We start from the raw sequence: 27,748 nt of genomic DNA, 5'->3' as shown, positions 1-27,748 counted from the left end.
AAAAATCCTTTGATACTGTGAACCACGAAATTCTTTTAAATAAATTAGAAAATTGTAACTTGTCACATGATGCAATAACTTGGTTTAGATCATATCTTGAACATAGACAGCAGTGTGTTAGAATAGATTCCACCCAGTCATCTTTTCAAACTTGTCGATTCGGATTTCCACAAGGCTCAATTTTAGGCTCTTTGCTTTTTAGTTTATATATAAATGATCTTCCATACAGCTGCAAGAACGCCAAATGCCAAATGTATGCAGATGACACAATTATATATGTCTCAGCAAAAACTCCTCAGATTGCAGCTGAAATGCTTTCAAAAGAATTGGATGGTGTATCGCAGTCGCTCCGAAACAATCATCTGACCCTGAACTATGATAAGACAGTCTCTATGTGTGTTTCAATAAAAAGAAAGATCAATAAAAATTTTAGAATAAAGATTGATGAGAAGGAGATAGTTGAGGTACATGAATTTAAATTTCTAGGGGTTACATTAGATTCTCATCTTAAGTTTGATAGTCATGTAAAGAGGCTGTGTAGAACTGTCAAGACTAATTTAAACTGCTTTCGATTGATAAGACAATATATACCCATTAAGGCAGCACAGCAATTTATGCATTCCATGATATTTTCTCATCTATCATATTGCATCACTGTTTGGGGTCAGGCCAATCAAACAACAATTACACCTATTAGGTCATTATATAAACAGGCATTTAAATTAATGGACCAAAAACCTATAAGATGGCACCATTGCATCATTCTAAGGAAGCATAATATATTGAGTTTTGACAGTTTTGTAAATTATTCATTTTTAAAATGAATTTTTAAGTGTATGAACAACCTTGCACCAGAAATACTCTGTCAATTAGTAGTGAAACAAAAGAGCGGAATAAGAACTAGAGGCACAACTAGTGGAAACTGTATAGCTGCAAAACGTAGAACAACATTTGGTCAGACGTAATTAGGTAGACGTAATTAAAGTAGACGTAATTACTTGCCTTAGTAAGAGGCATAAATTTATGGAACAATTTACCACCAGAAATTAAAACATTAACAAGACTCAAGGTTTTTAATACACATTTAAAGCAGTGGCTGAAACTGAAACAACTCCGTGAACATTGACTGTATAGGATACAACGCGATGTATGTAAACATAAGGTTGCATATGTCAACATGCACAGACATATGCATACTTTTGTGTTTTGTATTGTTAAATATGTCTAGACTCTGTTTTATAGTGATTGCTATATTTATTTAAGCCCATTTTAGCTTATGGACGGAATGTATTTATTGCATGTATTTTAATAGCTATAAATTCTTGATTTAATATTCTGTAATTTCTGTTTTAACTTTAAAAGCCTAACCAGGGACAGGGGTTGCAAATTAGTCATGGCTATAAACCTGTATGCATGGCATCTACTTTGTATTTTATAAAGCAATGTTTTATGCATTTGTCCCTGTCAAATAAACATCAATAATAATAAAATATACACACATACATACATACATACATACACACACAAATACATACATACATACACATACATACATACATACATACATACACACACACACACACACACACACACACACAAGCATGCACACACACACACGTAATCATGATGTAAATTTAATCAGATTAGAATGTTATAAATTGTATAAAGAGAAAAGGATTTCAATATCGGCACGTAACAGATCAGGCAAAGAATCTACATCTAGATGTTTCTGTCTCTAAGTTAAATGTGTCCAATGGGCAGATTATTACAGGCAGCGAGAGCAGCAAATTTATATCCTAGTTTGGGAACCACTGAAATAAGGAAACTACGGAGCCCGCCTGGTCACCCCTTGGAGAAAAGAAAACAAGACCCGCAAATCCGTGATCACGGTTTTGTAATTCGTCCCCTCAGTTTATAAACCGTACTCACGGATTATTAAACTGTTCCCTCAGTTTATAAATCGTACTCACGGATTAATAAACCGTACGCACGAGTTAACAATCCGTGCTCTCAGATTTGTAAACCGTACCGTCAGTTTTTGTAATCCGTACCCACAAATTCATAAACCGTGCGCACGCTTTCGCAATCCGTACCCACGGTTTTGCAAACTGTACTCACGGATTTGTAGCCCCTCCCTCATTTTAGACAACTGTAGTTCACAAGCACTACAACAGCTCCAAACGCAATGTGTTTAAACTTAATTTTTTTAAAATGGAGAATTTCCTTATTTTTTTAAAATATGATAGAGAGTTGGATGACCGTACTGTGTCAACTTTTCAATTGGTAAAAACCAATACAATACGAATAATGCACAGATTATTTGGCTGAATACAATTGTATATAGTTATTTAATAATAACATATTAACCAAATAAGTCTTTAAATAATTATATCCATCCATCCATCCATCTTCTTCCGCTTATCCGGGGCTGGGTCGCGGGGGCAGCAGTCTAAGCAAGGACACCCAGACTTCCCTCTCCCCAGACACTTCCTCCAGCTCCTCCGGGGGAATACCGAGGCGTTCCCAGGCCAGCCGAGAGACATAGTCCCTCCAGCGTGTCCTAGGTCTTCCCCGGGGCCTCCTCCCGGTTGGACATGCCCGGAACACCTCCCCCGGGAGGCGTCCAGGAGGCATCCGGAACAGATGCCCGAGCCACCTCAGCTGACTCCTCTCGATGTGAAGGAGCAGCGGCTCTACTCTGAGCTCCTCCCGAGTGACCGAGCTCCTCACCCTATCTCTAAGGGAGCACCCAGCCACCCTGCGGAGGAAACTCATTTCGGCCGCCTGTATCCGGGATCTTGTCCTTTCGGTCATGACCCAAAGCTCATGACCATAGGTGAGGGTAGGAACGTAGATCGACTGGTAAATAGAGAGCTTCGACTTGCGGCTCAGCTCTTTCTTCACCGCAACAGACCGGTATATCGACCGCATCACTGCAGAAGATACACCGATCCGCCTGTCGATCTCCCGCTCCATCCTTCCCTCACTCGTGAACAAGACCCCAAGATACTTAAACTCCTCCACTTGAGGCAGGAGCTTTCCACCAACCTGAAGGGGACAAGCCACCCTTTTCCGGCTGAGAACCATGGCCTCGGACTTGGAGGTGCTGATTCTCATCCCCGCCACTTCACACTCGGCTGCAAACCGTCCCAGTGCACGCTGGAGGTCCTGATTTGAAGAAGCCAACAGGACAACATCATCTGCAAAAAGCAGAGACGAAATCCCGTGGTCCCCAAACCGGACACCCTCTGGCCCCCGACTGCGCCTAGAAATCCTGTCCATATAAATAATGAACAGGACCGGTGACAAAGGGCAGCCCTGCCGGAGTCCAACATGCACCGGGAACAAGTCTGACTTACTGCCGGCAATGCGAACCAAACTCCTGCTCCGGTCATATAGGGACCGGACAGCCCTTAGCAGAGGGCCCCGGACCCCATACTCCCAGAGCACCCCCCACAGATCACCACGAGGGACACAGTCGAATGCCTTCTCCAGATCCACAAAGCACATGTGGACTGGTTGGGCAAACTCCCATGAACCCTCCAGCAACCTGGTGAGGGTGTAGAGATGGTCCACTGTTCCACGACTGGGACGAAACCCGCATTGTTCCTCCTGAATCCGAGGTTCAACTATCGGCCGAATTCTCCTCTCCAGTACCCTGGCATAGACTTTTCCGGGGAGGCTGAGGAGTGTGATCCCCCTGTAGTTGGAACACACCCTCCGGTCCCCCTTCTTAAACAGAGGGACCACCACCCCAGTCTGCCAGTCCAGAGGCACTGTCCCCAGCCGCCACGCGATGTTGCAGAGGCGTGTCAACCAAGACAGCCCCACAACATCCAGAGACTTGAGGTACTCTGGGCGGATCTCATCCACCCCCGGTGCCTTGCCACTGAGGAGCTTCTCAACTACCTCAGTGACCTCAGCTTGGGGGATCGATGAGTCCTCAACTGAGCCCTCTGCCTCTGCTTCCTCAGTGGAAGACATGTCGGTGGGGTTGAGGAGATCCTCGAAGTACTCCTTCCACCGTCTGAGAATGTCCCCAGTCGAAGTCAGCAGATTCCCACTCCCACTGTAAACAGTGTGAGCAGGGCACTGCTTCCCCCTCCTGAGGCGCCGGACGGTTTGCCAGAATTTCTTCGAGGCCAACCGATAGTCCTTCTCCATGGCCTCACCGAACTCCTCCCAGACCCGAGTTTTTGCCTCTGTAACCACTCGGGCTGAAGCACGCTTGGCCCTCCGGTACCTATCAGCTGCCTCCGGAGTCCCCCGAGCCAACCAGGCTCGATAGGACTCCTTCTTCAGCTTGACGGCATCCCTTACTTCCGGTGTCCACCACCGGGTTCGGGATTGCCGCCACGACAGGGACCGGAGACCTTACGGCCACAGCTCCGCGCGGCCGCGTCGACAATGGAGGTGGAGAACATGGTCCACTCAGACTCAATGTCTCCAACCTCCCCCGGGATCTGGTTGAAGCTCTGCCGGAGGTGGGAGTTGAAGATCTCTCTGACCGGAGACTCTGCCAAACCTTCCCAGCGGACCCTCACAGTACGTTTGGGTCTGCCAAGTCTGTCCAACTTCCTCCCCAGCCATCGGATCCAACTCACCACCAGGTGGTGATCAGTTGACAGCTCCGCCCCCCTCTTTACCCGAGTGTCCAAGACATATGGCCGGAGGTCAGATGAAACAACCACAAAGTCGATCATCGACCTCCGACCTAGGGTGTCCTGATGCCATGTGTACTGATGGACACCCTTATGCTTGAACATGGTGTTTGTTATGGACAAACTGTGACTAGCACAGAAGTCCAACAACAGAACACCACTCGGATTCAGGTCGGGGGGGCCGTTCCTCCCAATCACGCCCCTCCAGGTGTCACTGTCGCTGCCCACGTTAGCGTTGAAATCCCCCAGTAGAACGACTGAGTCCCCGGTTGGAGCACTTTCCAGCACCCCTCCCAGAGACGCCAAGAAGGTCGGGTACTCTACACTGCCATTTGGCCCATAAGCACAAATAACAGTGAGAGACCTCTCCCCGACCCGAAGGCGCAGGGAAACGACCCTCTCGTTCACCGGGGTGAACTCCAACACATGGCTGCTGAGCTGGGGGGCTATGAGCAAGGCCACACCAGCCCGCCGCCTCTCACCGCGGGCAACTCCAGAGTAGTAGAGAGCCCAGCCTCTCTCGAGGAGTTGGGTTCCAGAGCCCAAGCCGTGCGTGGAGGCGAGCCCAACTATATCTAGTTGGTATCTCTCAACCTCCCGCACCAGCTCAGGCTCCTTCCCCCCCAGCGAGGTGACATTCCATGTCACTAGAGCCAGATTCCGTGTCCGGGGATTGGGTCGCCGAGGCTCCCGCCTTCGACTGCCACCCAATCCACATTGCACCAGCCCCTTACGGTTTCTCCTGCAGGTGGTGGGCCCACAGGAGATCGGCCCCACGTCGCTCCTTCGGGCTGAGCCCGGCCGGGCCCCATTGGGTAAGACCTGGCCACCAGGCGCTCGCATGCGAGCCCCAACCCCGGGCCTGGCTCCAGGGTGGGGCCCTGGTTGTGCCATACCGGACGACGTCACGGACCTTGCTATATTTCTCTTCATAAAGGGGTTTTGAACCGCTCTTTGTCTGGCCGTCACCCAGGACCTGTTTGCCTTGGGAGACCCTACCAGGGGCAAAAAGCCCCAGACAACATAGCTCCTAGGATCATTCAGGCACGCAAACCCCTCCACCACAATAAGGTGGCGGTTCAAGGAGGGGTAAATAATTATATAAAATTGCATAACTATTTAATTGCATGCTACTTTTAAATGCATCTGATTAAAATATTACCTAAATATTATTTCTTAAAATATCTTCTTTTGTGTTCCACAGAAGAAAGTCAATTAGGCTACAGGTTTTAAACAACATGAGGGTCATTAACCCTTTAAAACTTATATAAAGCTTTTGCTGGCCGATTATCTTGCAAAAATTAAATATTAAGTTATTTTTTCCTCTTTCTTTTAGATTGACTGCGATGCAGTCAATAGTATGTCAGATGAACAGCTTTTGACATATGTCCCCAGATTTGGAGACCGGATAGCAATAAGACAGTACTGCAGAAGAGAAGTAGCTGCATTAGAAGGAAATAGCACTACATTTTCTAAAGCAACAGAAAACCTCATGTCAAAATTGCAAGAAAAGCGGGCCTGCAAGAGGAAGAATGGTGATAATCGTTCAGAAAAGCTCAGTGGAAACTCAAATGCCCAAAAAACAGAGCGAAGTTACCAAATGGGACTGTTTGAAGAGATCCGTGACTCCTTTGTCCAGATCAAAGAAAACCGTGGTGGTGGAACAAGGCATTTAAAAGCTTTGAAGAGTGCTACCATGGCAGAACTGTTGGCAAGGTGCTGTTCTTTCCAAATGGGAAAAATAAGCTAGGAGATATAACTGAATTTGAGTTGAAATTGAGAGACTTCACAGAAGAAGAACTAAATTCACAGACAACATTAGGTGAACTGAGGAAGGTAAAGATGCTGAGACTGTATCTATCTTGCAAGAGGATAGACATAACTCCAAGTACAAGCATTAACACAGTAGATGAATTTGCAGTTGAACAAGGTCCTTCTACCTCTGCTGAGGCATGTGAATGTGAGGAAGAACTTGTTGTCATAACTGAGGACAACAGTTCCATTGCTGATTCACCTTTTTTGTCAGACAACAGTGTAGTGTTGATAGAACCAGGCACTATGAATGTAATACATAGCTCAATTTCAGTTGATGAAGAAATTCAGTTTGGATATGCAATTTTAGAAGACGGTATGCTTGATGACACTCTACTAATGGAACCCACTGAAATAGTGCAAGACCAGTTACAAAATACAAAGTTAAGACTTCGCAGGGGAAACATTTTCCAAGATCTTAATGCAGCTTTTACAGATGGCTTAGTATCTGTCAATGATTGTCTTATAGAAATTGAGATGGTCCTACCTAATGGTAGCACAGAGAAAGGAGAAGACAATGGTGGAATTTTTAGAGATGCATTGAGTGAGTATTGGGGTACATTTATCATGAAATGTACATCAGGAAACACACTAAAAGTACCCATGACAAGGCATGATATGAAAGATGAATGGGAAAATGTAGCTAAAGTGATGGTTCTTGGTTATAACACTGTTCAATACTTTCCCATTGTGCTGGCCAAGCCTTTTCTGTGTTATTGTCTTAGACTTAACATTGATGAGGATGAGCTCTTAACAGCATTTCTGGAGATAGTTTCTCAAGAGGAAAAGCAGCTTGTTGAAGAAGCAATAAGAGACTTTACATCTGTCTCTGAACGAGAAGAATGGGTTGAATTCTTGGAAGCTCATGATGTGAAACTTCTTATCACTGAGAAAAATGCCAAGCAGATCTTACTTGATGTGGCACACAAAGAAATTGTGCAAGATCCAGCTTACATAGCAGAATGTTGGAGTCCGGTGTTGAAAAAACTGAAACTACCTCCAGGGGGACTAAATGAATTGATGATGAGCCTTACTCCAACAGCAAGAAAAGTTATAGCCATATTACAACATGAAACACTTAATAACAGAGAATGCCAGGTCATGGATTATCTTAAGAGGTTCATCAAGAACTGTAGTGATGTTCGGCTCAGGAAATTTCTGCGTTTCTGCACAGGTGTTTTGTTTCTTTCATTATATTTATTAAATATATAGTTTTATATCACATACAACTGTAAAATCATATACTTTAATAAACTGTTATGCATTTTTGCTGTTGTGCACTGTTAAATTGTATGTATACATTTGAAATTGTTAATACATTTTTTCTTGGTAGGAGCTGACCTCCTTGTTGCAAGGTTTATTCATGTCCGATTTGTGCAGCCACAAACGTCCTTCACAAGATCTCCCCAGTCCCACACCTGTGGATGTGTGTTAGAAGTTCCAAACAATTATACTTCATACCCTGAGCTTGCAGAGGAGTTCATAAACATCCTTGATGCAAACATATGGGTGATGGATATTGTGTAAAGGTAAGGATGCCAATAATATCAAAGAATAGGTCTGTTATATTCCTTAATTAGACATACATTTATCTATATCTGTCTGTGTTTATCCTAGGTGGTCAGACAGTATATGCAGCAGGATATGACTGTTTCTTTGTATCATTCAGTCTCCATCTCACACACAGTTTCCTGACAAACTTTTTATCCTGCACAAGATAATGTTTCATAAAAGCTGAGATGTTCTTACAGCAGTGTTACAATGTGATATATGTGTTACAAAGCGCATACAGGTTCACATTCAGTTTAAATGTACTTATGTTTTCAGAATTTATACTGTCTAAATAGTATTCCTACAATACAGTATATTGTAAGAAAAAGTTTCATGTTTAAAATGTTGAAATGTTATTCATTAGGAGTTCATAAATTAATACTATTCAACTGACTACAGTTTTCAAAAATAAAGAAAATGAATCAAAAAGAAAGCTGTCTCCTTTTATTAAAATATGCATATGAAGTATACAAGACTTCATCAATAACATTTAAGACATATATGCACCTGTGAAATGAATGGTACTCTAATAATAATAATTTAATGAAAGAACTGTCTGTTAAACTGTCCATAACAACTTTTTAGTGCTAATGGCTTTTTAACATGTCTTTATCTCACAATATTTAACTCTGTAGTAAGCTCTTGTCTTAGTGCAAGATACAGATTAAGTGCTGTAAACCTTTCCTTGGGAATACGAAGCTGATGTTGTGCCATGATGTGTGAACACAGGGTGAAAATGTCCTCATCACAAGGGATGTCAGAGCGATGGATACATTGATCTTCACAGGTATCACAGTCTTCCACTGTCACTTGGCATATGTAGTCTTCTGTCTCATATAATTCAGGAAGGGTGTACATGACATCCCGCCGACCATGGGGTACAAGGCTATTTCTTAATGGCCGAATCAGGTGGCTGTTCCACGTGTCTTTGGTCGAATCGAGCTCTTCCTGTAAAAGCCATAAAGAGTATTGTGTATTAAACAAAATGATGTGTATTTAAAAACGTAAAAGTATTTAAAAATGCACCGTGTGTGTTCAATATTTACCTGGATCAAACCCAGGAAACAGAATAACACAAGGTTCTTGTCCAGAAAGCTGCCATCGAAGTAGCCTTCATCTTTAATCTGGTGAAAATATTCAAGCCATAAATCCACACATTCTTTTCTAAGAATACCCCACCAGCTCTCAATTCTTTGGTTGGCTGTACTTTTGCCATAGATGAAGCTTCTTTCTCCAGCAAGTTGATCGGCATCACCACGTCGCAAGTACCTTTGAACATCCCTAATAACACTATTTTCTGTTCCCATGTCTGCTCTCAGGATTCGAGGAGAGCCACCAAAAGTTCTTACTGTTTCAAGGAAGTAACCTCCTATGACTTTAGGGTCACTGCTTGTGCAGTATGCATTCAGCCATAGTATTCTCCTTGAGAATCCATCAATAGCCCCATTGATACATTTGCCAAATGGCTTCAATTTGTCGTAAGAGTCAACATGCCACACAAAATTTTGAAAAGTACTTTTGAAAAGTACACTCTCCTGTGCAGTCTTCTTTTTCTTCATTTCTGGGCATTTCTGTGCCCAATGGATCAAGAGTTGAGAGAATCAGGCGGATGTCTTCTTTGCGCACATGAAATCCTCTTTCCTTGCATTTACTATACATCCATCTATATCCATGCAATGGTCCTGAGCCTTGGAGCTCCTCCCTTACAAACTGAATAACATTAAATAAGTTGTCAAAAAATTTTCTTCGAAATTTTTTTATTTTTTAAGTGTCTTCATGCTGATAGTAATTCCGTGTTTAACACTTAAAAATTTAAGGATTTCTTTATAATGTAGACCCAGGTCAAAGTAATACTGAATTAGACTAAATCTGTCCATCCTATCCCAGGAATAATCTGATGTCAATGTTGATGGAGGCCAGCTTTAAACACCTAAGGGTAAACAGAGAGAGAGAGAGAGAGAGAGAGAGAGAGAGAGAGAGAGAGAGAGAGAATTGGTCTGTTATATTCATTAATTATAGCCTACTTACCTAATATTTATCTATATCTGTCTGTTGTGTTTCTCCTAGGTGGTCAGACAGTTGTGAAGACATGTGTTTCTTTCTTTGTCTTAACACAGTTGGGCAGTATTCTGTACAATCTATTTAAAATAAACATTCATAAACACTCACATATATACATATATATCATAAACATATGATTATGACACACACCAAAATGTTGTCTATTATCCGTTACAATGGCGAATTTAAGCATGCAGTTGAAACAATTGAATGTATTGAATATACATTGATTAGTATAGAATAACCAGATAATATTAACAACGTACCCGGAATCTTGTTCTGTTGTAGTGCTTGTGAACTACAGTTGACTAAAATGAGGGAGAGGCTACAGATCCGTGAGTACAGTTTGCAAAACCGTGGGTACGGATTGCGAAAGCGTGCGCACGGTTTATGAATTTGTGGGTACGGATTACAAAAACTGACGGTACGGTTTACAAATCTGAGAGCACGGATTGTTAACTCGTGCGTACGGTTTATTAATCCGTGAGTACGATTTATAAACTGAGGGAACAGTTTAATAATCCGTGAGTACGGTTTATAAACTGAGGGGACGAATTACAAAACCGTGATCACGGATTTGCGGGTCTTGTTTTCTTTTCTCCAAGGGGTGACCAGGCGGGCTCCGTAGGAAACAGTTGTGTATGTAATAATACATTGTAAAAGTTTACCAGACACACAGGAAAGGTCTGAGACTGAAATCAAACAAACACAGAGATCACACTGCAGGACTATTAGGACATTTGTATGAAAGTTTAAATCTCAAGTTACATTTTTTTAACGGATTCAACGCTCAAAACGGATCCGAAAATTACGGATCCGCAGATGGTCGGCACCTCACGCAGCGACGTTGCGACTCTCCATAGGAAATGAATGACTTCCGGTTTATCGGCGGTCGTTTGTCGTGTGCAGTGTGAAGGTGGCTTGAGACGTGCGTGAACGACCATCTCAGTCCCTGGATGCTCCAAGGAATACTTACTTTGGGAGCAAACAAATTTTGCACATAGATATTTTTGCTTAAATAAATAAATAAATAAATAAATAAATAAATAAATGAATAGTTATAAATAGTGGTACACGCAGATTTGTTTATCTAATAATAAACATTTTCGAACTGATTATTAAGAGTTAAAGAATCTTTATTAATTTTTGGCGTTGGTTGTTTTTATTATTATTTATTGCATTTTAATTCTTTGCTTTTTTCCTTTATATAACTTCAAGGATCATATCTCATGTTTACAGTATATACACTCACCAGACATTAAGCAGGAAAACATACACCTTAAAACCAAAATCTCATGAAATAGCATTCATTATTTTCTGTGTACGACATCACATTTGTGTTGTGTAACGAGAGCAAATTCGTACACAACACTGTTTCCGTGTTTGGAAACCTTTCGGCACAACGCCGTTGAACGCACCCCTGTTCCTGTGTCGTTTCACCTCGAGAAAACTAGCAAAGATATAAAAGTCCTGGAAACACAGAAGCTGCTCCTGGACCTTGGATCTCGGTAACAACACCCACAGAACCAGACGGACTCAATACGGTGAACAATACTTTTATAACGAGAACCTGATTGCTGTGTCTGTGTGTTAGCCCAAGTTAGCCAGGTAGCTAGCTAGCAAGATGCTAAATATGTAAACACAAAAGTCCTGATAATGTTCTGGGCTGTGTGTGTGTGTTATTGTGATAGCATTAATAATAACTAACACACACACACTTTAGTGCAGGAAAATATCAAAATAATAATAATAATGATAAGTCTCTGAATGTCCTGTATGTGAAGTTCAAATAAAAGTCCATAATGATCTGCTGTTCTTCTTCACACCCTGTAACTTAAGGCTATAGTTTTATTTTTAAGCCCGTCTTCCTCCCTAAACTATAGAAACGGCGTGGCTGAAGTTTCATTCAACACCAAATTAAAATGCTTAGCAAATTTGGGTAATATATCCAGACACCAGCAACAGTTCAAATATGAACATATGAAAGTTTTTATTTTTTATTTTTATTTTTTTATTTAAAACTATCACAGAAGTTGAAATTACAGACCTCGCAGTATCCGTTATCAGAGTACACTCACTCCGTACTAATCAGGAACCCAGTACCGGTACTCGGTAGGACCCGCTGAGCTCTCAGTACAGCCACAGCTTTGGTGTTGGAAACATTTCTTTGAGATTTTGTCCCGTGTTGGTGTCACATAATGCTGTATATCTCCTGTTCTGTGTCATGGATCAGGTGACCGTGAAGGCCACTGAAGTGCCATCGTTCTGTTCGTGGAAACAGATTGAGACGACTTGTGCGTGGTGACAAGGAGCGTTATCATGCTGGATGCAGTCGTTATACGGTGATGAATTGTGGTCATAAAGGGATGCACTGAGTCAGCAGCTATACTGACTGGATAACCGTGTGAATGGACAGGTGTTCCTAATAGTGTCTGGTGAGTATATTTAATCTGTTGTATTCAACACACTTCACCTGTTCAAACAGAGGCCTATTTTTGAGCCTCTTTCATGAAGAAGACATTCTGAATTACTGTATAGAATAAGTATATTACATAATGATGACCAAACTGACTGCCGATGGTGTTTAAGATAAATGAGGTGTCTTTAACTTCACGGTGTTACAGCTCTGTCATGAAGTGGAAAGACCAGGGCAGTAATGTAAACATGGTAATATGATCCAGTGTTTGTGCTATCGGGAACAAATTTGAGAGGTCACTCTGGGGTCAGGCAGAGCAACCTGGTCGTATTTCTCCCTGTTACATAATTAAACTCAAAGCCTCTGTTCATTTATTGCTCGATTTAAGCCGAGTTCAGGTGATGACCGTTCGTCCCCACGATAGTCGACAACGTCTGTACGGCAATTCAAATGTGCTGTGTATTGACTACATTTGTATTTTGTCGTAATTTAATTTGTACAGTACTTTTTTTAATAAATTGTGCTTGAATAGTTTTGTGCTATCTATGTATGTATGTATGTTTCTTTCTCTGTTCAAGCTGTTCTGGATCAAGCTGAGATCCCAAGAATGATCAGGATACAAGAGTTTGAGAGTACATCATAGTCCCCAGCCAGATGCCCTGATATTTCTCTGGATTCAGCTCTGGTCACATTAAGATCACTGATCATGCCCTGATCATTAACCATTACCTTCATCTCTATGTTCTGGTTCTGATTGTTGCCAGTCATCTGACTAATCCTGAACTCAGACCTGGAGCTGAGGTCCACACAACACATCCACCGATTTAACTTTAACCCTATCCTCTTATTCCATTCCACTGACCTTGGTGGTGGAAGCCAATACAGCTGCTCGGCTACAGCAATGGTCGGCTGTCTACCGCGAGGTAGGAGCATGTCTCAGAGGCTCAGCATTTTACTCCTACTCTTTGGCCTGGCCTGGTGCCTGCTGCTGGTGCACTACACCATTACACAGCCACGGCATCAAAGCAGCGCTGAACTCCGCCAACAGATCCTGGAACTGAGTCAGCGCTATGTCAAAGCTCTCAGCACAGAGAACCAGGAGCTCTCACACCCATATAACCCCTCAATGGCTGGATACGGTAAGGCTCAGGTGCTTCACTATTAGATGTTTGACCTGTATTCAACATAATGTAACTTTTGCATGTTCTACTGTGGTTACTCGCTGGATTTTATATATGACTATAATACATAAATCCTTACTTATACACTTTCTATCCACACCCGTACATCTAAATGTTCATGCAGTTATATAACCTGCCAATTGTGTGGCAACAGAGCCTGTAGATACAGGTCAAGAGCTTCAGAAGACGATGAGCTACAAGAAGACCACATGAGGTTCTTCTTCTGTCAGCCAACTACAGGAATCTCAGGCTTCCATGGACACAGATTCACTGGTCACTGTTCACTGTCACAGCTGTCACCGTTTTCTGATTCCCTCGATAAACCAGGGCAATGCCTAATCTAATCAGCAGAACTCTGAATAGGAAGATATCTTCTACGTCCTCCAAGGAAAGAGCCGCCAGACACACGACCCGCCACCTCTCCCACGTGTCCATCGTATATCCAGCTGCGAACGTTCCGGCAAGGCAGTCAGGTTCCCCCGAACCCAAGCTTCTCGTCGAGAGAATTGCATTGAGAGACCAGTTTATCAAATCCATGATTTTTTTTTAGTTCGGAGAGCAGTGCAGAGAGAGACCGCCTTCGTTGAGAGCCAGAAGAGGATGTGGTGAGTCTGTGCCCATGATATCCTAAGATTCCTGTTCTTGGCTGAAAGAAGAAGAACCTCGTGTGGTCTTCTTGCTCATCCACCTCAAGTATTTGAGTTAATGTAGACTTTCTATCAGATCACAGTAGTCTAATCTGATCTCTCTTAGCAAAACCGTGTTTCAGCCTGATCTGAAATACTTAAACTAGCCCATTTGGTACCAGTGACTGTACAGGACACGGATTGTAAGGTTCTTCTATGGAGTTGGGAATACTGGAAGTGATGTAAATTTATTGTGAATGAAGTATTAATTTCTGTATTAAATATTTTGCCTCCTTTTACCCCAGCTGATCTGAAAAGGACCATTGCTGTGCTGTTAGATGACATCTTGAACCGTTTGGTGAAGCTGGAGAACAGATTGGATGCTACAATGAACACATCAGTGCACAGCCCTTCTCACATAACAGGGACTGTCATGCACAGACCCACTAAACAGAACGAATCAGGCACAAACGCTCACAGCAATCAGCCACAGCCTCTGACGTAATCCGGGCAGCACCACTGACACTGTGGTCGCACCACTGACACCAAGACTCATTATATGCTTTGTGTGTGTGTGTGTGTGTGAGAGAGAGAGAGATATGAAATTTGCATACACTGTACAGATCCAAATGTTATCAGCAATGTTTTTATTTGTTTTATTTCTTTTTAAGAAAGCTTGCCAAATTGCTTCAGATGTATCTATCTGGACTGCTACTAAGCCCAAAATGTTCTGATCTCACGTCTTCTTTTTCTCACTCTTTTCATGGGAAGCAAGTTGACACTGATGCTCATTTCTGAACTGCAATACACAGCCATTCTACGAGGAACCCGGTAACCCAGCTCCTGGGACACTGATACACAATTTGTATTTCACTCAACCCCAAACACAACAAGTTTTTACAGCTAATAAAGAGTCATGTCCTGCAAATTTGTAGTTTAGAATTTGGGAGTGAAAAATGTCTTCTTCCAACAGCCCTGTTTTTTTCAACAAAAACAGTTGAATTTTAACGCTTTCCTGCATCATAATGCTGATGCAAGATTGGCTCGTTGGATAATTGCACGAATCAGAAGGGGCAGCGTTATTCCTATTAAAGTGGCCATTGAGTGTGTCTGTGAAGTACTAATAAGCACATGCTATTACATAAACAGGAGGATGTTTCCGGTCTGTCTGTGCACCTTGTTCATGAGCTTTAGGGTATCCAGTGCTGAAGTGTTCCTCATGCCACGTGGTTGTCCGTGTAATAAAACAAGTGCCATTATGAGTCATTCCAAGTCTTTGTGTTCTTTTTACGTCATCTGAGCTAGAATTGAAATTACCCGACTTGCAGATTGTTAGATTTTACCGATATATATTTTTTTCAAGTTGACATGGTTCTGCTCCCTTCCAGTGCCTGAGCTGAGGTTACAGTTTGTACAGGGATGTTTGTGCATGTTCTTCACCCCTGTTTATTCCTTCCTCATATACTGTGTGTGTGTGTCAGTGCTTTTGGCAAAGTTTCATAAGGAATTAAATATTATTTCCTGACATGGAGGCACTGAAAGTGCTCAAAAGTGCTTTTTCCATCATATATGATTCAGACTGTACTCAGTAAGGAGCAATAATTATAATGAAATAATATAATTATAATGCAGAACATTATAATGCCACCATGACCCAGGAATAACAGCTCAGCTTTTAACACTGCTTCAGACATACTAAAGGTAATATAATAAAGGTTTGAATTTTGAAATGCTCAGTGTTACAGTGCAGAGGCACAGTGCAGGTCTCAGTACTGAGGGTGGTCGTTATATTGGTGGACACTTTAGAACAATATCGCTTCATCTGTTGAAATGATCTCATTGTCGTCACACAACTAGGTGGCTCTGAATTTGTCTATAATTGAAAGCAAACCTTTTTTTATTATTTGGATTAATGACTAGCTCATGAATCCCTTCTAATAACACTATTTGCATGTTAAATAAATAATTTATTTAGTTGGCTGTTTTAGAAAGTCATGTTTAAATTAATATATTAATTTCTAGCTCCATCAGCTTTATTTCTTTGTCTAATTGTCTAGTCCAACAGGTATGCGCATGTGTGGGTGGATGACAGAAGGCGTTAGGATGAAACGTTCTCAACATGTTAAGAACGATTAGTCAATTAAAATTGTTCTAAACAAGTTCATTCATTCATTCATCTTCTACCGCTTATCCGAACTACCTCGGGGCACAGGGAGCCTGTGCCTATCTCAGGCGTCATCGGGCATCAAGGCAGGATACACCCTGGACGGAGTGCCAACCCATCGCAGGGCACACACACACACTCTCATTCACTCACGCAATCACACACTAGGGCCAATTTTCCAGAGATGCCAATCAACCTACCATGCATGTTTTTGGACCGGGGGAGGAAACCGGAGTACCCGGAGGAAACCCCCGAGGCACGGGGAGAACATGCAAACTCCACACACGCAAGGTGGAGGCGGGAATCGAACCCTGACCCTGGAGGTGTGAGGCGAACGTGCTAACCACTAAGCCACCGTGCCCCCTTCTAAACAAGTTAAGGGAAAAAAAAGAAGGAACACCATACAAAGGTTTGGAAGCTGGTTTGGAAACTTCAGCATTCGATTATTAGATAGTAATGTCAGAGAGTGATAATTCTCCCAAACCTGAGTTACTGTGTTAACTCTTAATGGTTTAACTCAGTAATTCAGGTTGGGAGAATTTAATATGATCTCATTACCTTTACTGTACATAAAACGCTTCTAGCTAGCATCTACACTTTACTGGGTGTTCAACACCACAAAAAAATAGGCTATAGTAATAGCACATTTAAATGGGTCTTGATATTGATCCATGGTAATCTCCAGGGTGACATTTTCCCAGCCATTGAGCACCCAGGAGAATGAGACGTCTTCTTACGCAGTCTGAATAAAGAAGGATTACAAAATTACAGTTTACCTAAAACATGACATGAGGCAGTGGGATGTGAACAACAAGCATATTTATGTTTATCACACTGTACATACACCTTGTAGTTCCACAGGTTTTGTGGTTTAGGAGCTGAAAAAAGTTAGACAATTAAATTCAAATATTCATTCATTCATCTTCTACCGCTTATCCGAACTACCTCGGATCACAGGGCACACACACACACTCTCATTCACTCACACGCTACGGACAATTTTCCAGAGATACCAATCAACCTACCATGCATGTCTTTGGACCGGGGGAGGAAACCGGAGTACCCGGAGGAAACCCCCGAGGCACGGGGAGAACATGCAAACTCCACACACACAAGGTGGAGGCGGGAATCGAACCCCTAACCCTGGAGGTGTGAGGCGAATGTGCTAACCACTAAGCCACCATGCCCCCCTAAATTAAAATATTAATAATAATAATAATAATAATAATAATAATATTTTTGCCCAGCAGCCATGTATACACCAGCCCATATAGTGACAGGGTTCACATTTTAAAAAAAGCTAAATGATACTAACAACCTAGGATGAGTTTTAATTAGGTTTTCCAGAAAATTCTAAATGGTGGAAAATCGATCAGCCAAAAGTATTTAAACCATAAAGGATAAAGAAGGTCTCAGAAAAGTCTGCTGTTATAAGATAAAATTCTCTGCAGTTGTGGAGATTTAGACCAAAAGGGAAATTGGTTTATTATAGCAGCTAGTTCAGGTGAGTATGTGTGAGTAATTTATTTATTAAGCTTTTAATAACACTGCTCCTCCTATTACCCCAGAAGCCCTTCACCATTTCAGCCCATCGGTGCTCCAGATAAAATTTTCAGACTCCTATTTTCTATTTTTTTTTTTTTTTTTTGCACTTGCTTAGTGGAAACCTGTTGAAATAAAACTGCACTGCTGCTCACAGAATCTGGTCTCTGGTGGCTGTGTGGAAAATGCGGGCATGAAGCTAGTAGCTGATACTAGGGCATCTCTTGGAGGCCAGTCTTTAGCAGCAGGCGGTGACCCAGGAGTTAGGCCTACACACACCCGCTAGCTTATGGCTCTAGAAAATGCCATCTCGTGACTGCCACCCATCTCCCTGATCCCTGCCATAACACTAAGCAAATTATTACTAAGATTAGCTGGGAAAGTGACTATTTACAGATCTTTAGGTGGGCTGCTGAACAGGAGGAATGACTAGTGGAGGACTAGGCCCTTATCTCTCTGGAGAAGTCCAACTGGTGTACCATGCTCTACACATGGAAGAGTGATGGTGAGAGTATTGTAAGCTCAAGCATGAAATTCTAGCAGACAGTCCCCCATTAACGCTGCAGTGGAGTGGTGAACCCTCTCACCTGATGATTCCTGATGAAGACAACGCTACCTGACTATGCCCTGCCCCAGAAGCCCTACACCGTCCCAGGCTGACAGCAAAGTTTCCCTACTCCTTTTCTCTCTCTCTTTTTTTGACTGCAGCACATGGAGATACAGGTCAAAAGCTTCAAAGGCAAAAAAAAAAACTGAGTGAGTGAGTGACAGTTCTGTGGGTTGAAATGCATTGTTGAAAAGAGATTCGAGGAAAATGGCCAGATTGGTTTGAGCTGCCATGAAGGATATAGGAACTCAAATAACTCTTTACAAACATGGTTATCAGAATAGTATCTCAGCATGTACAAAACACTGAACATTAAAAATGTCACATCAGGTTCCACTTCTGTCACTTAAGAACAGTGGAGAGAATTTCAAGAGGTCAGCACTGTTTGATACTCAGACTAGTACCTGGCTCGGTTTAATTACAGAGATCCCATTCTGATGCTTGATATGATCATTACCTGACACTTTCAACCTCTGTCTACATGATTTTTATGCATTGTCCTGCTGCCATGTGATTGACTGATTTTGTTTGGAAAGAACAGAAATGACCTGAAACTAAATTCAAAACACTTCTAATTAATTTAGCAAAAATACAGCTGATGTGTAAACTCCCTGCCACAGTTCATGAATCTAAGCAAAAAAGATTAATGATCTTTCCATCTTAAACATTTGAACATGATATTTACTCTTAAAGGGGTAATTTTGTCATCTCTGAGGTTGAGTCCGGTTTCCTCCCCCGGTCCAAAGACATGCATGGTAGGTTGATTGGCATCTCTGGAAAAATTGTCCCTAGTGTGTGATTGCATGAGTGAATGAGTGTGTGTGTGCCCTGCGATGGGTTGGCACTCCGTCCAGGGTGTATCCTGCCTTGATGCCCAATGACGCCTGAGATAGGCACAGGCTCCCCGTGACCCGAGGTAGTTCAGATAAGCGGTAGAAGATGAATGAATGAATGATGTTGAGTTTTAGTAAAGGGATGTAAATAATGAGGTTTTTACACGAGTCCACTAGAGGGCGCAATGTGATGTTTAATGAAAATGCTTACAGGGATTGTTACCAACAATGTAGCTGACTCCTAAACCTGCTTCCCTTTGGTTTTGTAATAATTCTGCAGAATTTTTACACAGTTTACACACTTAATAATGCAAATGCAATTGAAATGGAATGAAGCTGTCATAATTAGCTAGCAATGAGCCCAAAGAATTATACAGGGAATACATCAAATATGTTATACATTTTAAAATAAATATATTTATGTATTTTTATGCTTACAGAATTGGCCCCTACATCACACTGATAGAGTAAAGACATTTTTCCTGTTTTTGGTAAATCAATGTTTAATTGGCTCATTCAAGCAACAAGTGATGCATTAATAAATCAATAAATCAGATGAAAGTAACACTTTCCAGAATGTAATACCCATGCTCCTTAATCTGAAAACAAGACAGCGCCATCTTGTGTAACAAATCAAATTCACACCTGAACTGGAGATGTCTATACGTGAGAAATAGCTGAACTTATACTCACCCAAACCCATTGTTTAGAATAGGAACAGCTGGCAAGTGGCCGGGTAACATCCTAACCTAAGAATCTGGTGTCAGGATGCTTATGTTGGTTATAAACCTTATTTCTATCAGCCTGACCCATCTGTCTGTCTGTCTGCCTGCCTTGCACTGTTTGTCCTTCAACAAATGGGGTCTAGTTATTGTTCAGTAAACATGCTCATAGACACTTCTGCAGATTGCTACATGGAGATGCTGAATAATTTTGAGGCTTGACAATTACCTTGGTGAGATAAGAAATCATTACAACAACCTAAACCATCATAGCAAAATAAATTGTATCACTGGCAGTCCAAAGCCAAAGGTCGTAGTTTCTAAAATGGTACCATACACAGTAATCTCATATAACTTTAGAGTGACTACAGAGAATGGTTAAAATATAAAGAAGTGTAATGAATGGAACAGATTTGATGAGACAATTCACAGTGGGAACTCTGGGCTTTACACTGATGACCGGTGCTGTGGATAATCGGTTGTCAAAAAGGGATATCCTGGAGAGAAATTTCAATCCCCACCTACCTAAAGACTTACATTGGAGATAACATTAGGTATGTTCATCAGATGAGACAGGAGAGGAGCAGGAGATGAGATACCAGCCATTTAAGATCAACAAGACTCCAGCAGAGAGAGTGAACAGTTTCAGATACCTGGGTTTTCACAGCACACAATATCATGCTCCTGTCAATTAACACATTTTTGAAGAAGACCCATGAGTGTCTTTACCACCTTAGAAAGTTAAGTCCATCCAAACAACTGCCTGTTCTCTCTGTTGCAATCAGGGAAGTGCTTCTAGTTCTTGAAGGCAAACACAGAGAGAGAACATGGAGGAGCTTCTTCCCACAGGCCACTTGGACCCTCAACTGGGACAATACATTGAACATCGACTTTTTATGGATTCACACACACATTTTATTTATTTACTGTCTTCCTTTGTATTTTTTAATTAAAATTATGTTCTTAGTGTATTTTTATTTTGTTTATTTATCTATTGCATACTTTTATTTTTGTTCTTCATTTTATTCTTTCCGTTGCCTTTCCAGGGCAGCCGTTGCCGCTATCACTTTTGTTTCCTAACTGGACACACTGGTGTCCCTGAAGTTTAGCTGACTTGGTGTTATACTATGTGGTGATGATTAAGTCACCACCTTAGTTTAAGAAGCAAATTGGTAAGATCATTCCATTAAATAATTAGTTACTCTGTTTCAGAAGGGTCAAATAACGGTCCTGCACCAAGCAAAGAAAACAACTGTGGAGATTTGTTAACACGTTATTAAAACCTGGAAGGATAGTGGTGAAAATTGTGCACGAGGGTTTCAGGGAGCATGACACATCATTTTTACATATGGATTGGCCACCAGACCTTAACCCAGTCCAGAGAATCTCTGGGATGACTTTACACAACGGTCTGACTCCCCCATCATCGAGAAGATAATGCTGCCACAGCAAACGTGAGCTGTAAACAAATACATGCATTTCTCAGCATTGAGGACACCACTTCTGACCAGACTTCTCCAGACAGTAAAAGGCTGTACCTGGGTCCAACTATGCTTGGCTGTTGGCACTGCTGGACCTCTACGAATGCTGAAGTGAAGTAATGACGTGATGTGTCTTTCATCTGCTGCATGAAGTTTCCTTGGCCCACTGCGACTACGATCCTCAACACTGTTGACCTTGCTGATTCAGTAGAACTAGCTTGTCTTGTTCTTCTGCTCAGTCTTGTCATGGTTTATGACCTGGGACCGAAACCGTCTCCACAACCTCACCTTAGTAGCAGAGTTTGGTTCCTCACCCATTGTGAAGCTCCTACATAGAGTAGATGTTTCTGTTTCAGCTAAGGACTGTGTTTCGATCTACATATGAAACTGATGATCATCAGCACCTGCAGGGTATAATTGGTTAATCACACACCTGAATCTGATCCTACAAAATCCTGACTTTGTGCAAGTGTGGTGAAATGAAGCTGGTTCAAAGCCAAAGGTTCATCACGACAAACATTTGATTTAGATTCTTCTGTTTGTTCAATTTACATTTTGTAAATTGCTAAAAAATAAACTATTAAAATAGTAACTTTTTCCAAAGTTCTCTCTCTTTCTTTTCCTCCAAACCAGAGCAAAAACAAGATAGAACCTGGTGAGAGAAGCCATGGTGAAGCCAGTGGTGATTTTAAGAGCTCTGCATAACTGATGACTGTATGGGAAAGAAGCAAGAAAGAAGCTGTTGCTCGAGAACAGCCATAACAAACCATGAGAGTAATCAGTGATGTGTTTTTTTGTTTTTGGTCTGATGAGACCATGTTCGAAATTCTGTATTTCTAGCAATAATTTTCCTCCTCAGAACCTGGAGCGATACAGTGGCTTTAGTTTTCAGCAGAATAACTATCCCGAACCCAAGGCAACAGTTAAAAAGAAATATCTGAATGTTGTACAGTGGATGTATTTAAGAGTTGCAGTCTAACCAACATGAAGACCCTGGAGTAAGTTCACCCCAGATTATCACCAGATTTACTCCAACACATTTAAACCTACTGCAGGAGGTGGTTCTTATCAGTACTAAATGGGATTCTATTCCATTTAAAAGAAAAATTCTTCTCCTGATACATTTTTAATTCTTTATTCAACAGTTGGTATGTCAAATGTATTGTTTTGATGTTAACTGATTATTTTGCTCATGTTTTATTCATTACCCATTAAACTATTTGAAAATCCACCACAGTATGAACAACTTTCCTCATTCTCAGCTCGGTCTTTTCATCTCCGCCATTATTTGTATAGCCAGATCTTTATTTTCTCTATTTACCTACAAACTATATCAGGTAGCTTTTTATAAACATTGACAAAACAATATATGTTTGTATATCACCACACAAATTACTTTACAGAACAAGATTTTTTTTTTCTATCGATTTTAACATTGATGGTTTGACTAATACAGTTATATTATTTATATATATATATATATTATATATAGAGTATGAAAAACAATCATTGTTTTACGTTTTTATTCCAAATGTATCTTTATCTAAATTTTATAGTTTCTATTATATCTGACCATATTTGATCAACAGGACAACGTGTTATTCAGATTTATATTTATCTGATATTTGTTTTGTAGTTGATTGTAAATCTCAAGCCAACGTGATTGGCTTTAATATCCAACATTTTTGTAAAGTAGAAATTTTATAAAATAACAAATACTTCAATTCCCCCAGTTGAAATTACCAATGCACCAAATTTCCCTTAAAATGATTAGTACAACTTATTTGAAAACAGAATGAAAAACGTAAGGATATGTTTGAGGTCAGGATCGATTTCTGTAATGTAAAACATACGACATAAGAATACGTACATATTCTCAGCACCAATATACGTACATATCAGCACCAATGTTCTACAGAGATGTTATTAATAATAATGATTAATTATTATTATTATTATTATTATTATTAATAAATTCATTCTTAACCCACAGCCCCATGTTTAGTTTTATGCTTTTGAACTGCATTATTTGAATGTTTTATCCTATACACGATTGCATGGTTTATTTTAGAATTTCAATGTATAGTTCTAAATTCTTCATGTGGTTGTTTATGCTAGTTACACATTTGACCTGGTTCATATAACCTGTTTTTATTCCCAAATGAATATGTACAGGTCAACTACAAAGTTTTGATATTTCTTTTTACACATTAATTCATTAAATTAATGTCCATGAAATAAATGAAATGCAGCAGTGAGTTTTAGTTTTTTAACATTTGTACCACTAGAATAATAAGAACAATAAATTAAGGTCTAATTATATTACAGTGACGATTTCTAGAAAATCAATCTGAACGGATTCTGTAGAATTTAAGTGAAAAAAAAACAGACAATGTTTCAAATTAAACAATAGAACTTTATTAGGAAGTTTAGTGTCTAGTTATTCTCTATTTTTAAGGCCTATTGACCTTATTTGGGTCAATAGGTAAAATAAACAGAAATCGCAGTGTTTTACACACACGTGTGTGTGTGTGTGTGTGTGTGTGTGTGTGTGTGCGCGCGCGCGCACCGCCATTTTCTGATTTTTATCCTATGGACCGATACAGTGGAAAAACTGATGAAAAACAAACGGAAATCTGGAAAATATCTACTTAAGGAGACAATTAATGCAAAGAACAAATGCGGACGGATTCTTTCATCTCCTTTTAACTAAAAAAAAATCCAAAGTAGAGAAGGTTTAAACTTCTCAACAGCAATTCCTTTCTTTTGAATCAAACATGGCGCGCGCACACACAAAACATCCATACATCTGGATTTAAACAGCACAACTGGTCATCATCATCAAGGAGAAACCCTTCACTCAGATCGTCCAAATTTAAGTAGAACAAGCAGTTAGTACGAAAAAAAGACGACTTATTTAAGACTTTCTATAAGAATGAGGTCTAAAATGCGCAACTGTGGAGCTTATGGAACATGTCAGATCCCACATTACACACTCTCAGTCCTTAACAAACCACTGGCACTCAGCACGGGATAAATGAAAAGTCGCCTTAACGATGGTTTCAAATACATAAAGAATAAAAACAACAAACGTTACCACAAGCGCAAAGACGCACAAGGTGAAAAGGCTTCACTCAATATACATTGGGTTAGATATCCACCTTAGTGTAACACCTTCTGTTATGGAAATCTGTGAAAAATAAGCAAGGAGTTGTACATGAAGCTGCTACACAAAGAAAATGATAAAATTCAAATCCAAACTCATCTATAAAGGAAAGAATCCTTTTCTCCCGCGCGTAATTGCGACGAATAGCAATGGAGGAAACCAATGAATGAACACCGCTGTGGGCGCCGGTGGGTGTGGAGAGGGGAGACACTCTCTCTTCTGATTGGTCTTTCATCTCAACCAATCGGAGAACTTCCGTGTATATGTGTGTGTAGTGCTCACAAAAAAAAGCAATCAATATTAACCAGTAAAGCTGACATTAATATAAAAAAATAAATACAAGGGTTGAATTAAATAGAAGTAAATATAAATGTCATGATGAGATGAATAGCCAGAATATGGCACTATATACTCTGTTATCCATGTGTGCAAAAAGAAGTAAAGAGAAATAAAACTACAAACAAATAAATAAACAAACCTACACACTGAGGCTCAGAGATTTGACTTGGTGTTCACCTACTTATTGCATTAACAACAAAAAAGCAAACATTTCTGCATAATACCATTTAATAATTATACTAAGGATAGCAAAGATTTAGGCAGTTTCTGGTGTCTACTGCACATTTAATAGCAATTAACTTTGATTTAATTAAACGCATTTAACGATGGACGTTTGCAGACAGCGTTAGAGAATAGACGTCTCAGTGGATAAACTCATGTAGATGCCCGGATTTGTTATTCTCCTAATGAACATACAATACAGTAGAACCTGGACAGGCTGAAACAGTGATGCCAGAACTGGGCTTCAGCAGGAAACCTGAGCAAATCTTCAGTCATCAAAATCAAAAGGAAATTTAAAAAAAAAATAAAAATGAATCACACTTTCAGCTTTAAATATTTAGACTGACTTATTTAGTTAATGTTACCCAAGTGATGAATAAACTGAAATAAAATCCTATAATTTAGAGGTTTCTAAATCATATAATGCTTTTTTTTTCAATTCCAATAATAATTTCCAAAAGTATTTCCTCCTTTCTTGAGTTGTATTAATACTCATACACTTTATTCTAAAGCTCAGGAATAAGAGCTAAGCATTAACAGCTGTTGTCTCAATTCAGCTAAACCCATGATTATTATTCTGTAACTGAACCAAAACAGAAATATAGTCCTCACCTTAAGCTGGTCCCACAATACTTGTGCAGGCCTTGCAAAGTGTTCTAAATCCTTATTTATATTAATATTCAGATGTTTTAAACCCAAGCCTTTTAAATACAGATGCACATTCATCAAAAAAAAGCACCTACCAAGCAACATGCCAAGGAGTAGCATCTTCTGGAGCTTTTCACTGAACCCATTAAGCTTATAAACAACTAGAAAATTTTAAGATGCAGCAGCTATTCAGGTTTATTACACTGAAAACACCACACACAAAAGAGGCAAATATAGGTCAAGAAGTAAGAACATGTAGCCTTCCTTCTTATGTTAGTGCTTCACTCCATTACACTCCACTACAGAAGTGTAAACTGTGTATTTACATATAAAAAATGTTGACATGATATAATAAAGGCAAGTATAGCTGATGGCATTTAGAGCCCCTATTATGCAGGATGTGTTTTGTGAATGTCAGGTCCTCCCCCTCTGCCCCTATACGGCAGGCCTCCATAGGTTCTCCCTCCGCCCTTCCCGTTGTGTACCGTGTAGCGGGCGCGCGCCACGCCGCTTTACTACATCACTGACAGCCAATCAGTAGCCAGGAAAGAAAGTTCGGTGAACGGAATACTACGGGAGTCCGCACGGAATACCTCGGTCCACAGAGCCAGGTTTTACCTCATATCTTGCCTTCAGTATGCAGTCTCAAAGCGCACTCCAGTCTTTCTTCTGTGCCATCCTTCCACAAGTCCTGCACTTATCCACATTGATCAAGCGGCACTCCTCACTCACGTGCGGCTTTGATTCGCAGTGTGAACACGTGGCTCAGTAGAAAAAAAAAAAAAAACGGAGTAACCGTGGGTTTTTGACCCCATTGTCTTCCGTTGATTTTATTTGGAGGCGGCGCCTGCATTAGTTAGTTCAAAACGTCGGACAAAGATACGCACAAAAAAAGTAGTTTTTTTGGGGGCTGTAAACGAGACAGGGGACATGCAATAAGCTCTATGAGGCAGTCGGTGCGCAATTCACGTCCGTCATAATTCTCTTGTATGTTCCTGGAGCTAGTAGGAGAACACGCCCGCTCCGGCTGATACACAGTGCGCTGCGCTGCGCTCTGCTCTGCTCTGCCAGCACTGACCGTCCGTGGGACGCGATTATAAAACTCACTCCTTCTTTTTGTTCCGTTTCTGACCGTGCGGGAATATGAACAAGCTATACATCGGTAATGTAAGCGAGCAGACGAGCGCGCTCGACTTGGAAACTATCTTTGAGCAGTGGAAGATACCGTTCAGCGCGCCCTTTTTAGTCAAAAGTGGCTACGCGTTCGTGGACTGTCCCGACGACAAGATCGCGATGAAGGCCATTGACACACTTTCAGGTGAGAACGTGGACTTGTTTCAGTGTTGCCACTGTGTAGCCATGTGATATTGTGCGCACACGCATGAAGGACGCGTTACGCGCTTTGCTTTGCAGCTGAAACGCTACGCGAGTGTGTGACGGTTCCTGCTGGGGAAGTGTGTGTGGATTTTAAACGGGAGGTTTATTTAAACCGCAGCTTTTCCGCGCCGAGGGTACAAACTGATCACTCTGTGCTCGAACAGGCCACATAAAGCCTTTCAGTGCAATTCTCTCAGTGCTGTGATAGAAGGCCTTCCACAGACTCAAATAAGCGTAAAATCAGTTTCAATTCAAACTCTTTGGCAAAGCTTCTTCGCCTTGTGGATTTTAATGCTGTAACTCGAGCAGGTCGTGTTCTCTCTCTGTTCGCCTTCACCT

The 27,748-nt window shown here is 41.0% G+C and overlaps 4 protein-coding genes across 11 annotated transcripts in view; 3 read left to right on the top strand and 1 right to left on the bottom strand.

The window, feature by feature from the left end:
* The first annotated feature begins 6,490 nt into the window (after nt 1-6,490).
* LOC132842250 (uncharacterized) lies at nt 6,491-8,141 on the top strand. Of its 2 annotated transcripts, XM_060864926.1 has the most exons (3): nt 6,491-7,647; nt 7,807-8,002; nt 8,091-8,141. In XM_060864926.1, exons 1-2 carry the CDS (start codon nt 6,504-6,506, stop codon nt 7,998-8,000), a joined length of 1,338 nt encoding a protein of 445 aa, XP_060720909.1. In that variant the 5' UTR covers nt 6,491-6,503; the 3' UTR covers nt 8,001-8,002; nt 8,091-8,141. The 2 variants fall into 2 exon arrangements, with proteins under 2 accessions (XP_060720909.1, XP_060720908.1); XM_060864925.1 differs by lacking the exon at nt 8,091-8,141 and having other exon boundaries at nt 7,807-8,069.
* A 410-nt stretch (nt 8,142-8,551) lies between these two features.
* Nucleotides 8,552-12,230, bottom strand: LOC132842931 (uncharacterized). 5 transcript variants are annotated; one of them, XR_009648084.1, is made up of 5 exons: nt 11,338-11,439; nt 10,352-11,060; nt 10,053-10,162; nt 9,071-9,734; nt 8,552-8,972 (listed from the first exon to the last, which is right to left on the bottom strand). XR_009648084.1 is itself a non-coding variant. In XM_060865924.1 (4 exons), the coding sequence occupies exons 3-4, from the start codon at nt 9,581-9,583 to the stop codon at nt 8,634-8,636; spliced, it is 852 nt and encodes a 283-aa protein (XP_060721907.1). In that variant the 5' UTR covers nt 9,584-9,734; nt 10,053-11,060; nt 11,338-11,439; the 3' UTR covers nt 8,552-8,633. The 5 variants fall into 5 exon arrangements, 4 of the variants coding, with proteins under 4 accessions (XP_060721907.1, XP_060721905.1, XP_060721909.1 ...); XM_060865924.1 differs by having other exon boundaries at nt 10,053-11,060; XM_060865922.1 differs by lacking the exon at nt 10,053-10,162 and having other exon boundaries at nt 9,071-9,954.
* On the top strand, nt 11,492-15,574 carry ccdc126 (coiled-coil domain containing 126). Its single transcript, XM_060865927.1, has 4 exons — nt 11,492-11,629; nt 12,319-12,520; nt 13,080-13,640; nt 14,614-15,574. The coding sequence occupies exons 3-4, from the start codon at nt 13,403-13,405 to the stop codon at nt 14,811-14,813; spliced, it is 438 nt and encodes a 145-aa protein (XP_060721910.1). The 5' UTR covers nt 11,492-11,629; nt 12,319-12,520; nt 13,080-13,402; the 3' UTR covers nt 14,814-15,574.
* Nucleotides 15,575-26,868: 11,294 nt separating this feature from the next.
* igf2bp3 (insulin-like growth factor 2 mRNA binding protein 3) overlaps nt 26,869-27,748 on the top strand; it is an 18,165-nt gene continuing 17,285 nt past the window's right edge. Inside the window, exon 1 of one of the 3 annotated variants that reach the window (XM_060865921.1) lies at nt 26,869-27,350. In XM_060865921.1, the coding sequence (XP_060721904.1) occupies nt 27,176-27,350 (175 nt within the window). In that variant the 5' untranslated portion in view covers nt 26,869-27,175. The remainder of the gene's footprint in view (nt 27,351-27,748) is intronic. The other 2 variants (XM_060865919.1, XM_060865920.1) reach the window with 2 other exon arrangements.

This window comes from Tachysurus vachellii, chromosome 3 (genome assembly GCF_030014155.1).
Source record: "Tachysurus vachellii isolate PV-2020 chromosome 3, HZAU_Pvac_v1, whole genome shotgun sequence".
Taxonomy (NCBI): Eukaryota; Metazoa; Chordata; class Actinopteri; order Siluriformes; family Bagridae; genus Tachysurus; species Tachysurus vachellii.
Note: the sequence above shows the minus strand (reverse complement) of the source record. Positions and strands in the feature narration are given on the sequence as shown.